The sequence below is a fragment of the Phyllostomus discolor genome, chromosome 3 (assembly GCF_004126475.2).
Source record: "Phyllostomus discolor isolate MPI-MPIP mPhyDis1 chromosome 3, mPhyDis1.pri.v3, whole genome shotgun sequence".
In the NCBI taxonomy this organism is placed as follows: Eukaryota; Metazoa; Chordata; class Mammalia; order Chiroptera; family Phyllostomidae; genus Phyllostomus; species Phyllostomus discolor.
The window spans coordinates 6,065,732-6,080,489 of record NC_040905.2 but is presented as its reverse complement, the minus strand read 5'-3'; the positions used below and the strand labels follow the sequence as shown (position 1 = coordinate 6,080,489).

Here is a 14,758-nt window from a genome sequence, read left to right as displayed (position 1 = left end):
TCCTTCTATTACTCAGGTGATCAAGATTCACCTGACAGAAAAAAAATAAATTTCCCTGGACACCACTTTCCCCAGTTTACCCCCCTTTCCTACCGACACACCTCTCAAGTGCAGTATCCGCTCACTGTCCACCAGCCTTCACTCCACTGCAATCCAGCCTTCCTCTCCACCCCACCACCGAAACCGTTTCACAACGGTCCCCAACATCGCCCTGCACCAGTGACTTCGGTCTTCGTCCTGGCAGACTGGTCAGCTTGCGGCAGCACTGTCCACCTTGCTCTTAGCAAACTCGCTCTTCCTCTGCCTTCTATTTTAAAAAAGGGGGAGAGGGGCTGCCACAGCTTCCCCACTGCCCCCCAAGTCTACCTCTGTTTTTGGTGTAAGGATTCCTCTTCACCGTTCTCTTAAACCCAGGATTCAAGACCTGACCTGAGGGCCCATTTCCTTCCTTAACTACATACACTCGTGTCAGTTTTACGCCCACCCTTGCTTTTTTAAAAAAAATCTTACCCCCTTTCCATGTATGTAATCGCTACACGTGATTAACTAACAGTTGTTTATGGACTATGTGAGGGCAGAGGTAAATGTTAAACCGTAGGATCTCTCCTGAGGAGATTCACGCAACTGTGATTATTTTCTTTCTCTAAAGACCTTCCAAACCTACCCGACCCTCTGCAGGGCTTCCAGCTGCTGGCCCCGCCCCCCACCTGTCCACGGAGAAATCACACTCAGCATGACTAACGGAACTCAGACACTCCCAGCGAGCACGCATGTCTGCAATAGCCCCTAACTTCACTGTCAACACTCACCTGTCATGTTCATCCACCTACGGGAGCCGGAGGGATCTTTTAAAGTGAAAATGAGACATCACTCCCTGGCTCACAACCTGCCACTTGCACTCACAACAAAACCCAGATTCCTAACCAGGACCTAACCTAAGCCACGCGCTCTGGCCGCTCTGCCTCTCGGAATGTCACCTCCTGGCTGTCTCCCTGCTCAGGGCACTAGCTCCACTGGCCTTTTTCATGTTTTTCACAACAAGCCGTCTCCCGTCCCAGAACCTCTGCACTACTCTTCCTGCCTAGCGGGTCCTTTTCCTGGCTCGTCACGTGCTGGCTCTTTGTTGCCATCAAGATCTCAGTGCAAACGTCACAACTTCAGAGGCCTGACCATCTCAATTACAGTTGCTTCCAATCACCTTGTATCTCTTCCTTCAGGGCATCTATCACTCTCAGAAGTGATTCTACTTTTTTACTCACTTTTTGTCGTTTCCCTCTAGGACATAAATGCAATGAAAGCAGAGACTTCATCTGTCTTAATCAGATTTGTACCCCTGGCATCTAAAACAATACTTGGAAAATAATAAGGGTGAAATAAATATTTACTTAATGATGAAAGAATAAGTACATTTTAAAATTCTTGCTTTTTGTCTACGGCCATACCCTCCTTCAGTGCCCGAGCTGATCTCAAATTCTTGCTTTTCTTGACTTTGCAATTTGAGTCAATGAAGCTCAGTGTTAGCAATATTTGACCTCTGACTCTGTTTCCCTCCACTCTCTTGAAACAAGTCCTGTTCCTTTGGTCTCTCTCAGGAGCCTGGCTCCTCCCTCCTATTCCATTTCAGGCCGTCAACTCTTCCCAGTTCCTGCAGCTCCTGCAGTTCCGTGGCACCTTTCTCTAGCTGCTTCCCTCTCCCACATGTTTCCAGGACTGCTGTCATAGGTAACTGTGCACAGCCCAGCCCATACCAACCACTTTACATCACTTGTTTACATGCCTGTTGTGTGCAATAAATATTGACAGTCACATATATGATGTCTACTTGCTATTGCAGGGGGTGGGGGGAAAACAAAAATATGTGCATACACAAAGGAAGAAGCCCTGGCTGGTGTGGCTCAGTGGACTGAGTGCTGGCCTGTGAACTAAAGGGTCACTGGTTCAAATCCCAGTTTAGGGCACGTGCCTGTGCTGCAGGCCAGATCCCCCCCATTAGGCGGGCCCACGAGAGGCAACATTCCTGTATCTCTCCCTCTCTCCCTCCTTTCCCCTCTGTCTAGAAATAAATGAAATCTTTTTTAAAAGGCCACAAAACACTAATGTTTAAAAAGCAAACAAAGGAGGAAAACATATTTTGTGATAACACTTGGGAAAGTATCTTTGGCCAAGGCTTTTATTTCTTTATAAAGTTTATTGAGGTGTAACTTTTTTTTTTTTAATAAGAAGCGTACACGAGAACATAAGTCTAAAGTTCGAGGCATATCATAAATCTGCCCCAGTCCACATTTCCAGCCACAACTGTCTTACTCCTCCTTCCTGTTTGTTTTCAACACCCAGCACACCTTACGTCTGAGTATGTTTAACCATCAAAAGGCCACAAGTCTGTTATTATTTCTTTTAAGCCACAACTCTGTTCTTGATGTCGGTAGGAATCTCATTTTCCTTTTTCTTTTAGAGAGGGGACAGGAGGAAGGGGGAAGGAAAGAGAGAAAGAGAGAGAGAGACATGGATTTGTCGTTCCACTTATTTACGCATTCATCGGTTGATTCCTGCATGCGCTCGGACCCGGGGAACAGCAACCCGGGCATCAAAAGACGTTCTCACCGGCTGAGCTCCGCGGCCAGGGCAACCTCCTTCTTCAAAATGCAATTACCTAGTTACAGGAAAAGTTCACCAAAGCGAACAACGTTCTGAACTCACACAGCAGCTCCGAGCTGAAAAGTCGTGGGAACGAGGCCAATCCGCGGCCCTTGCACTTTAACTCGCCGAAAGGCTCCGACCGCGGCGTCTGCGCCCGTCCATGACTGCTTCTCGAGGAATTTTTTCCGAATTTAACAAATTACCAACGAGTGATGTTTCCCGATGAAACAATCACAATCGCGGGGGGGGGGGGGTCTAAGGCCACTGGGAGAGTGTTTTGTCTAACGCTTCTATCCGGCCCGAGTAGCTGGAGCAACGGCAGCACCCGGGGCACCGCCGGAGAGAAAACACAGCCCAACAACAGTGATTCAGACTTTCCCGCCCCGTGTGGCAACCGCTTCCCATTCGGGAAACCGGAAGTCCGGAAGTCCCGCCCCGGGCTCCGCCCCGTTCCTGGACCACGCCCCCTCGCGCTCCCCGCGAAGGGAGGGGCCGGAAGTGGGGGAAACTTCCCCGGGGGTCCCAATGCGGAATCCGGTGGACTCCTCTTCCGCGGCTACTTCCGGTACTTCAGCACGGAAGCCGTCCGACCCCGCCGTCGGAAAGCCGGTGGCGACGAGCTTCTAACGGTCCGGCCACGCTCACCGCGCGGGCGGGCCCTCGTGCAGCGACACTGCTTGAAGTCACTGACCGACGGTTGCACCCCAAGAAGGATGTAAACGAAGAGCTCGACCTTTTCTTCTAATTTGGTGTCAGAAAGTGTGTCTGCACCTTTTCGTATCTGCACCTGTATCTAAAATGGCAAGTAGGCTTGACTGCAGTTTCTTGTCCTTAGACGAGCATTTCCGAGCGCCTGCCCTGCGCCAGGCAGCCAGGCACGCTGGGGACAAAGCAGGGAGGGGGGCCCAGGCTGGGAGCTAGAGATCAACTGCAAAGAAACGACTAGACAGGAATTTGACCAGAGCTGTGGTAAGTGGCCCTAAAATACAATGCTCCGGTCTTTGCCAGCATATAGTGGTAGCCCTCACCCGGGCTGAGGAACTACTTCCACGGAAATCCAAAGGATAAATAGCCAGGTGAAGAGAAGTGTTTTAAGCAGAGGCGACGGCCTGGGTTAAGGCCCTGAGGCCAGGAATCCAGTTTGGTGCAGGAAGGATGAAAGAGCAGGCCTTTAGGGCAGAGAAACCTGAAAGGGGGCTACGAGGTAGGCAGGGCAAGATCATTACGAAGTTAGGGATTTCAGACTTCCTCTTAAAAGCAAACTATTACAAGGGCTTTGAGCAAAGGTGGCAGCACCACGGGGTGGGGAGGAATGTAACTGCTTAAGTCCGTCTCCGTTTTTAAACGTCTGATACGCACACTGACCTCAACCTTACGTCGTTTTGTATTATACAGTGCTAACTCAGGTCCTGGCCCTCTCCCACCTTTTTTCTCGCCAGTGTCTGAGAACCTCCTAGAGGTCAATTCTCTTTACAACTCAGGGTGTATGTGATGCTCTGTGTACTTCAGAAATATGCCTGGGACAGCGGAGTGGAGAATGGATTGTGGGATGCAAGAGCCAGAAATACGACCTTCAGCTGTCTGGCTGCAGCCCCGGTGTAGGGTCCATCCAGGTTTGGCGTCTTGATAGGCTGACAGAATATGGCAGTAGCACGCATGACCTTAAATTTACATCTGCCAAAGTCATCAGCCAAAGACTACTGTAGGCTCACGCCTGCAGGTGGACAAAGTCACCCTGACTGACTTACAAGCCAGGGGCCACCGCAGAGGAGCTGGGGGTGGGGGTAGGGGGGAGGTCTGGGCTCCCTTGAAGGGTGCTGCGGCGGCAGTGGGGAAGGGAGACCGGTTCTGGGCGGGGCGCCGTCCCCGCGGCAGGAGTAGGAGAGGCGGGGACTAACTAGGTGGGTGCCGTGGGGCGCGAGGGCCGTCTAGCCACTGGGTGTCCCCAGGAATGGGTGGGAGGGGACAGCAAAGACGCCCAAAAGTGTCCTTGATAACAGAGCAGCGGTCACACAAAGAAAGAAGGGGTCAGGGTGGCAGGGTGTAGTTGCCCCGTACGACCTTGGAAGAAAGGACGTTTCCCGTCAAGTCCCCGGCGGGTCTTCTCTGAGTCCGTCCTCCCGGCCTGTGAACAGCAGGTCCTTTTTTTCCTTTTTTTTACCCCCCAGTTTGAGTCAATTTTCAGTCCTTCAGTCCTGGATGACTTTTTACTTTCATAACCAAGCCAAGTTTCCTCCTCTCTTGCTAAATGTACCTTTTCAAATAAATTACAACTTAATCTATACCTGTCTGTCCCCTATTAAGATATAATAAAATACCCAATTACACAATTGCCCCTGCTTTCTGATAACATGTAGCAGGGGTGTCCAACCCATGGCCTGTAGGCCACATGCAGCCCAGGATGGCTATGAATGTGGCCCAACACCAAGTCGTAAATTCACTTAAAACCTTTCTTTTTGCTCATCAGTTTTTGTGTATTTCATGTGTGGCTCAGAGACGCCAACAAAGGGTTGGATGCCCTTTTTTAGACTCTCCCGAATCACCCCATCAAAGCCGCAATCCTGTAATTTGTTGTTTCTGACAGCCCACAGTTCCCCACAGTGCATACTCTGCCCTACCACAGGCACCAAGCCCAGCGTGCTGAGGGTCAGGTGTGCTCCTGCCAGTCTTTAGCTGGAGGGCATTGGGAACACAAAGACAGAGGGTCTGAGGTGACGACAGGACCAGCAGGCTCAGACCGGGGTTGCACTTCGCTGCCCCAAGAATGGCACTCCCTCGCTCCCTTGCATCCTCTCTGCAGACTCGGACTAATGAATAATCCGGACCAAAGACTTACTGACTCATGTTTCTGTAAGATATGGCAATTCTACAGGCCAACAACTGTAGCATAGGACCAGATTTTCCTTTAATTATGCACTGTTGCAGTTTTAAAACACGGCCACCCGTTTCCCGATAGCCCTGTTTGATATGGCCTTAGCGACTGGAGCCAGACTGCAGTGGAGGTAACGCCGCCCACAGCCTCTGAACGCCGGCCCTCCCTGCGTCCTCCGTCCAGTGATGTCTTCTGGCCACCGCTAGCGTTCAGGCCACCCCAACCGCCCAGTTCCTCGTTTTCCCAGCCGAGGCCTCAAACACTGTGGAGTAGGGGGCACAGGATCCACGAGCATAAATAAAATGCTTATGTACGAAGACTAAGTTGGGGTGCTGTTTTAAGCAGCACCAGGAACTAGAACACACGTTGACCATGTGGGAGGCTGTTAGGGGCAGGGGTAGACGACAGTGAGCTCGTGGACAGAAGGACAAGTAATGTTATTCACAGAGCAAACGCTGCAAGTTTAAAGTGTTCAGTTAGCATGTACTTGCCCCGGCCCCGTCCTCACATCCTGCCCCTTCCCCTGCCCCCAGAGAGGCAGTGAGCGCCCCCATTAGAGAACTGCAGATTAAGGTAACAGCCACCGTGTTACAGGAGCCATTTAGGAAAAAAAGAGTTGTGACGATTATGAGTTCCAAAAACTCTAATCGCATATATAAGTTGGGGCAAAAGTGGGTTTACAGTTGTGAGTACACAAAACAGTTTATTCTTGTATTATTATTTATTGATTATTATAGTCTTTTCCATATGAACTGTAAATCTACTTTTGCCTTACTTTTGCCCTACTTTTGCCATTGTAAAACCCTGTAGTTTTTACAATGAAGAATCTAGAAGTTTTAATGTTGCACATATGCCAGTTTTTCCAACTAGTCATTGAACTGAATTTTTATTCAAGAGACAATGGATAGACTGTCTTCTATACCAGTATAGTTTGTGATTTCAAGCCATAATTTTATAATGTCATATAAAAAAGTTCAACACAAATTCTTTAAAAAACCAGGATACCATTCCAAAAAGTTAGAGAAAACAAAACCATCTCAATTTTATTTTCAAAGTCTAATTTTAATCCAGACTGAACAAACAAGCAGAAAAGTGAGAAAGCCGACTGTAGTAGCAGACACAGGTGTACCAAATGTAAAACAGTGGGGTTATTAACAGAACTATTTACATGCATATTTACAAGCAATCCTTTTGTACATAAGTTTTACTTGTAGTTAGTTGGAAAAAGATTTCTGACATTAGGTAAAAATAGGGCTAAGGTGGTACCACATTATAGCAAAAGTATTAGAAAAGTGATCCTCAAGGTGTATCAATTATAAAGGAGATGAAAACTGAGTGACAAAGATCTAGCAAAATTCTCTAGTAAAAAAGTCAATGCAACTCATGCTACCAAATAAAAATGAGAAAGCCTTATAAATAAAGCAGAATAACATCCTAGGCTTCTGAGTAATGAAGTTAGGTGAAAAAATTGAACAATTTAGAATTGCAATAAATCCTCAGTGAAGAATCCTGGTTGTTTAGTTGGGAGTTCTCTTTTTTTATGACATTTTAAAAGCCCTTGGTATCAAATAACATCTGGGTATATAAATCACTTAATGATATATTCTAAGACTTTAGTGCCAGAGAGTTGTATGATTGGTTCATATTTGAAACCGAGTTCACTGAGACACTCAATGTAAAGCTAATGAAAGCTACGTACTTAACCGAAAAGAAAGATGCTACATTTTTGCAGTAATATGTATTTCCAGATTAAGACTTTTTCCCTCAAGAAAAGCTGAATTTAAAGGATAAGCTTCTAACCAGCTAGCAAAATTTACTTTCAACATTTTATTTATTTCAAAATCGATTTTATTGCAGCCAAAACAGTGGAATTAACTGTACATAATAAACTATTTTATATATATACACATTTTAAGTTATAGGGAATAAAGTTTATTTTGGCAGATAGTGTTAAACAAAATTAAAGTTGCATACATTAGTAACGTAACTCAAAATCCTTAATTTGGTATAAGTGACACAATTTCCTTTCTGTCCTGTGTTCTGCTAAATCACTTTAACCTAAACTGGTTTATAAAACTGATACGTTGCGATTTAACTTTACTGTTTTCGCTTACACTCTGATTCCAAACAAAACTTTTCATAAGCTTCTTCTATCTCTGGGTCCATCTCGTCATCAATATCATCCAAGTATCTATGAAAAAAGCAAAGGTGACTCATAAGTTTAATGTGTTTCAGTGCAGGAAATTTCTTAAGACACTAAGCCGTGACAAGAAGTGCCCGACAGAACTCTTCAGAGTCACATCAAACGTCAGTCCTTAGACAACAAATGCTCACCACGGCGCACTGAGTTTTACACTGGACAGAGTTCCTTTGTTTGAAGGCTCTGCGATACTTTCAGACATATGTTAAATTCCTTAACCTAATCTAAAAGTTAAAGGTTTTATGTATGAAAAACTTGGGGAGTCAAGACTGATATTAATTTCATAAATTTAGCCTGTTAACACTTGCACTAAAATTAGAACATTTCAGATGTATCATCCCCCTCTAATGATGCATTAATATTTTGTGTCTACTTAACACTGAAAATGGTATTTCTGCAGTGACAACATAAGTCACAATCCATTGGGAATCAGAGTTTCACAGCAAGAAGCTACTTCCGAGATCATCTATTGTATTTCGGGTCCCCCCCCCACTATTCAGTAGTTTAAGATGATGGAAAACTAGGCTTTCCATAGATTCGTGCCCATGAAGGCCTTAATATATACACATCCTGACCGAACCCCCATAGCCATCTTACAAAGGCAGGCACTACGACCATCTTAGTGCCAAGCACAACTTGAACTTCCACTGGCACACCCAGCAGGTAGAGTAGATCAAACCTGCCCTAACTGTGCTTGTGCTTAGGGCCTTAAAGACCTGGACTTTTTACTACTAAACTAGTTTCTAAGAATGGCACTAGGTATTAGAAGACCGCAAACTGACTTATAATGTAAAATGTCACTAGATAGAATAAAAGCGGTTCAACTATTTTTTAAAACCCACTCAATGAGAGAAGGTACGTGGGAAGAACCGAAGCCACAGACTTAATTTACTCCTCCCACTGTTCAGGAAGAAGGGAGCCCGAGCAGCTTGTCCAAATTCATGTGAGCTATTAACAGGGCTGGGACTAATCCTCACAAGCTTTTCATCCCTCCATAAAAAAAAAAAAAATACAGTTAAATCTGCCCTGGCTGGCGTAGCTCAGCTGACTGAATGTGGGCTGCAAACCAAAGCATTGCAGGTTCGATTCCCAGTCAGGGCACATGCCTGGGTTGCAGGCCACAGTCCCCAGCAACCTCACATTGATTGTTTCTCTCTCTTTCTCCCTCCCTTCCCTCTCTAAAAATAAATTAAATATTTAAAAAATTTAAAAAAAATTGAGGGTTAAATTAAAAAATATATATACATATATAGTTAAATCTAATGATAAAAGTAACAAAAATTTCTTTGTTACCAAGAACGGCAGGTAAGAAACAAATATGAGAACAGGACTGTAACTTACATCTTCCGATCAGTCCAAACATCTCAAGATTTTTATTTATTTATTTTTAAAGCTTTTAAAAAGATAAGATTTTATTTATTTATTTTTAGAGGGTTAGGGAGGGAGAAAGAGGGAGAGAAGCATCAATGTGTGGTTGCCTTTCACACACCTCCAACTGGGGACGTGGCCCACAACCCAGGCCTGCACCCTGATTTGGAGCCAAGCCGGCAACCTTTTGGTCTGTAGGCCGGCACTCAGTCCACTGAGCCACGTAAGCCAGGGCAGGCCAAACGTTTTTACGCAGTAACCCGCTGTGTTCAGTCTTAACTCATCCTGTGACGGCTCGGATTGGAGCCTGCTGCTCCGGGCCGGAGCACGGTCTTCCACCCGGTTCTCAGAGGAACTCGAGGAGGGTACCATTCTTCCTGCTTTATGGGTGGAGCAACCTGCCCAAGACCTTACAGTGTTAGAGCCGCTTGCTTTAAAATCTTGGGTATGATAATGGAACTTTGTAAAAACTAATTATGTTTGAGTATACTACATTTTAATAGTTCTTCCCCTCAACTAGATGTAAACTTTAAAAATCACAGTCTGTGTGGTTTCCAACATGATTATCAGAAAATTTTCGGTAAATAAGTACTACATATGTACCATTATAATACCATCAAATCAAAAGGCACGTTCTTTTACCTACTTTCTTCTAGTCTAAACTCTCTATATAAGCTGTGGCCACAGAAATTTCACCAATAAAGTCAGTAGCTGACGAGAACTTACGCATCACTAGCCCCTGATAAATCTGTTCCGTTTTCTTCATAATCTGGGAAAAAGTCTTCTCTTTCAAGTAACTCTTGATATTTCTCTTGGTAATCTACAAAAAATAAATAAGTAAAAGGAAAATTTTAAATGTTGAAAAAGTCCTATGAAATATCCAGTTATTTTTAATTTTTCGTATTATGACATTAAAGTAGACCCAAATTTTAAATACCAGTAAGCCATGTTTACTATCAAGTAAGCTTAATTACACACTTAAGAATAGCTTTCATAAATCTGATACTCTAACTGGCTTGCTTTTGCCCCTCTGCATGCTCACAGATGTTCATTACATGTATTTTCCCCCAAGCGTAAGCTGGACGTCGGAGCCACTGTGAATTCACCGGAGCACGTTTCCTGGCCTCTGTGTACGCCGCCTCCACCCTCTCCCGATTCTTTCCATCCGACAAAACGCTAGCCACGCCGTTGGCTGGGGAAGAACACGTTCCCCCCATTCTCCCGGTTTCCTTCCACAGGAGAGATTCCATTCAAATAAGCTGACTTCCAGCTCTGTCGCTCCTCCCCAGGGAGGTAAAGGGAGCCGTCCATCCGGCTGGCAGGTGACAGCCACTGACCCGGGGTCCTCAATCACAGGAGGCCGCCCCAACGAAGGTTCCGCACGCAGGGCGTTTCTTCTCTTCTTCCCTGTCCTCAGAGACAGCTGGAAGGCAGCTGCCTAATAAATGTTTCAGCCGGCCAGTGGGCTCTCCCTCGGCGGTACAGGGGATAGTATAGCTCTCCGCCTGCCAACTGCCTTGGGCCCAGTTACTGAGGCTCCTGTAAGATCAGCATGTCTGTACGGAGGCCTTGCCACTGAGTAATAGAGTGGACCAGTGTATATTCACACTGTTCCCTCAGAATTAGGTTCCTGTGGACAGCAGCTACCTCAGGTCTCAAGAGCATAATATAATTATATTTGACTGGGTAAAGACCACGTTTTCTCAAGACTGTCAGTTACTGTAAAAACTTTAATTCCAGTTTAAAGGATTAGCAACATTTTGACAATCAATTTTGGCAATCTGGAGACCATCTGGACTATGAAACCTTCCTGCAACAAACAGCTGAGGTAGGAGGTAAGACAAACATTCTCTTTAAATGTACAGATGAGGTCACAAAAAACATCAAGTCTCCCGACAACAGAAACGAGAAGGGAACTGAAAGCCACACGCCATTACTGCGGCCGGGAAGCTGGCTGACCACGGGGAACCAGTGAACTTGGACTTTAAACCCAAAGAAAGGTCCTGGGCCCACGGAGACAGGAAGATGGGACCCACGTCCACGCTCACCTCACTCTGTACGAAGCCAGGGCATTCAAGGGCTGACTCTCTCTAGCAGAAGACGAACCAGGTTGAAAAGAAAGTACAAGACCTCAGTGGCAAAGAAGCCTGGTTATGTCTGTCTGGGTTTGGAGTGGGGGTGGGAGCACTCGGGCTCCCCGGAGAATTTGTGACAATAAGCCTACACCTCACATTTTTACTACCTATGTTAAAAAAAAAAACAACCCATGACAAGAAAATAAAAACTTATTTCAAGCCACTCTTACACCTGTGGTTCCCGGCAGGAGTAAATATAAAACCCACTCCGGACAGATGATCCTGCAATCCAAACCACAAGTTCTCGAGAAGAAAAAGGCACTGACACGCCACAGCCGTCAGAGAGAAAGTGTGGACAGAACAAACGGCAGGAAAACACATCCAACAAAGAGGACGAAGAACCATGAGGGAATGAAGTAATCTTGAAGCACAAGGGAACAGGGAAAGTTTGTCTTACCAGACTGTAAGATTTATGAGCAAGATCAGAATAATTAAGAACGTGGTGCTGGTGTTCAGACAAAGAGAAGAAAGATACACATGTAGACAGAGGAATAAGACAGTTTACAGGGGCGTTACATGGTATACGACACAGGAACATTTTGTCTGAAAGAGGAAGGATGAGTCAACACCTGCTGACATGAAGACTGTGGAAAAAACACTTAATTCCTACTGTATCCCACACATAAAAATCAGCCAGGTTAAAGACCTAAATATGAAACAATAAAAGATTTACAGAAGCAAATGGGATTTGATGGCAATGAGGAGACCAAGTCACATGGAGCACAAAGGAGACATAACTTAGTTTACACTGAACTCAAAGCTCCTTCGCGCTCAGACAAATGGGAACACGACTGTGGATTACTTCCTAGGCGACGCGGGGAATTACAAATCGACCAGGAAAACAAATGACCCAATGGAAATATGGGCAAAGAACACAGGCAGGCAATTCTCCAAGGAAGAAATCCAAAGTTCAACAGAAACACGAAAAGAAATTCAGTACCATTAGCAAGAAGATAAAATCTCACAATTTCACACAATCAGACGGACAAAAATTAGGCCTGGTAACAAGTGCTGCCAAGATGAGACCGGGACCCCATGGGCTGTGGAAACCAAGTGGTGTAACTGCCTGAAAAGCAGCCAAACTTCGGTTAGTGAAGTTGAAGACACAAGCAGCCTAGAACGCGACAATTCTACCTCCTGACCCTAAAGAAACTCCTGCACGTGCACAAGGACTTAAAGATGTTTGCGCAGCACTGTCTGCAGGGACAGGTGTGAACCACCTGACCACCCACCCACACACACAGGGGATCTATAAACTGTGGTGCAGTCTGAGTGTTATTTGGCATTTAAAATAAAGGAAACGAAGCTATAGCCATCAACACAGACAAATAAGAAAAATAAACTGAATAAAAATAAGTTGCAGAAGGCAGGGTACATGAAGACAGCACTGGGATTAAAACTACTGTGTGTGTCAATCCAGCAGTTTACAGACACACACGAAGTGAAGAGACATCGCGGTGACACAAAGTAGGGATGGTCATCACCTTCGGGAGAGAAGTGATGGAGGCTTGAACTTGGGGGCGAAGGGTCATTGCGAAGGGAAATGGTTTAGTACTGTCTACAGGGTTGTATGTCTTTAAAAAGACCCAAGGCACACAGTAGTATGGCAAAGTGAGCTTGGTTTAATCTTGACTGTGCGCCAACAGGTCAGTTTTTTGTGGTTTTTACATTTTTTTTGAATGTTTCTTAATTTAAAGCTGAGGAACCAGTCCTCTCTGTCCCCTTGTGCCACAGGCCGAGACGGTCAGGGCCTGCTGTCCAGAGAGGGCACTCGGGGAAATGCTGACCATCCGCTGGCTGTGGTTTGTGCCGAGTGGAAACAGCCCCCCTGTGGCTCACACTGCAGCCCCGTTTATCGCAATGAAAGCACGGCTTCTACAAACGCCCTCTCCGGAAGGGGAAGCACGCAGGGACGTAGGTTTTGTTAACTCTGACCCACCAAGGATTAACGACATCCATAATTCTTGGTATCGGCAACTATTAACCTGCATTAACGAAAGCTGCTGACTATGTAGCGAATTAGAGCCATCTTTCCCCTTCATTCTAATCACCCCAAAGTTTAAAACAGTATAAAACCAAAATATTAGAGGAAATACAAAATAAAAACGGTCACCCTTAATTCTTCTAATTAGGGGGACTCTTCCACTTCTTTACTGTTAGAGCAACAAGACACTACCCACTGAGCCAGATGTCCCGCTGGGAATGGTTCCCAGTGGTCACTGCACAGAGTTCTCTACATCCGATGAGCCTTTACCCTGGGTTTCAGGATGAAGCGAACTCTTCAAAAAGCTGGTTTGTGCTGGTGAAGGTACGGTTTTCTGTAATTTACCATCTTACCAAAACAAACAAACAAAAAACCCCCGGGAAAAGGACCGAGACAGCATACCTGGGTCAGCGGCAGTGAAAGGAACACCGTCAGGCGTATAAAACGTGGGTTCATTCTAGGGTAGAGCAGAGCGACAGAAGTGTGTGAGCATCTCACAGTCGGGGTTGTGGAAGCCCGGCACCAGGGAAGCCGGGCCGGAGGCACCGTGTGCATGGGATAGCGCAGCGCACCCGGAGCGGAAACACTGACTTCCTGGCGCCCGCATCGTGTCACTGGGAGTGTCTGTGGCTCTGGGACTGACTGCATTCCCTCGGGTCCTTGTTCCCACGCTGCACCGTGCCGTGCCGTGCGGCTTCACACCTGGCTCCCACCACTCTGTTCTTTCAGAACTCCCAAGGCTGAGGTTTGGGAGGGATTCCGCTAGAGCCGCTTTCCAGGCACATCTCGAGCTTCAGGGCACCGCCGGCCCGGCAACCACTTTTATTTTCTGAATTTACTTTATGAAAACACGCCAACTAAAGCTCGAGATGCAGGGCTTTGTTATGAATTCTCTGGAAAAACCGTCTCCTGGAATCCCATACTCACCCCCAAGCCCAAGCCTTGCCAAGTTCCCCCCCCCACTGGGTGGCTCTTCCCGGCCCACCCGTTCCCGGGAGGACTCCGTGTGTCTCCCTCTACCCGCTCTGCTGGCCACCACGTGACCCTACTGCACCCATGAAGAGGTGTCAGGCATTGCACGTTGGGAACAACTTTCTCTGTAACTGATCTAGAAACTTCCGGAACTGAATTCAAGCAATCAGCAAACTTTAACACGTAAACGCTGGCATACCATAAAATAGTTAGGGTCATTCTCGGGTGTTGCTTCTCTGTATGTTGAGGTCACGTGGACTCGGCCCCAGTTACTTGACCGGAGTTCCACGAGCTTCAGGAGCATCTGCTTTACGTCTCTGCAGACGGAGGGTTGGAAAGGGGTTAGAGTGCGTGCACCGCAGGGGTCCTCGGGCTCTAGAACATCGCGGACTCCTGAAACCCACCCGTCAACCTAACCCGGACAGTCGGTGCTTTCATTTTCTACACATTTCCTGTAAGGACATAATTACTTTTTCAAAAAAACAGACTTGAAATTTGCTTCATGTAACTAACTAGATGGTTCTTAAAGACAGTGGCCATCCTGCAGACACTTCTATGGTGCCTTATAACAGTACGTCGCCCAAAGATTT

General features: G+C 46.2%; 1 protein-coding gene across 1 annotated transcript in view; it reads right to left on the bottom strand.

Moving 5' to 3' along the window:
* Nucleotides 1-6,550: 6,550 nt before the first annotated feature.
* PAIP1 (poly(A) binding protein interacting protein 1) overlaps nucleotides 6,551-14,758 on the bottom strand; it is a 30,299-nt gene continuing 22,091 nt past the window's right edge. The window contains exons 8-11 of the mRNA XM_028518482.2: nucleotides 14,368-14,485; nucleotides 13,599-13,653; nucleotides 9,804-9,897; nucleotides 6,551-7,700 (exon numbers count right to left, since the gene is read on the bottom strand). Coding sequence (XP_028374283.1) covers nucleotides 7,607-7,700; nucleotides 9,804-9,897; nucleotides 13,599-13,653; nucleotides 14,368-14,485 — 361 coding nt within the window. The 3' untranslated portion in view covers nucleotides 6,551-7,606. The remainder of the gene's footprint in view (nucleotides 7,701-9,803; nucleotides 9,898-13,598; nucleotides 13,654-14,367; nucleotides 14,486-14,758) is intronic.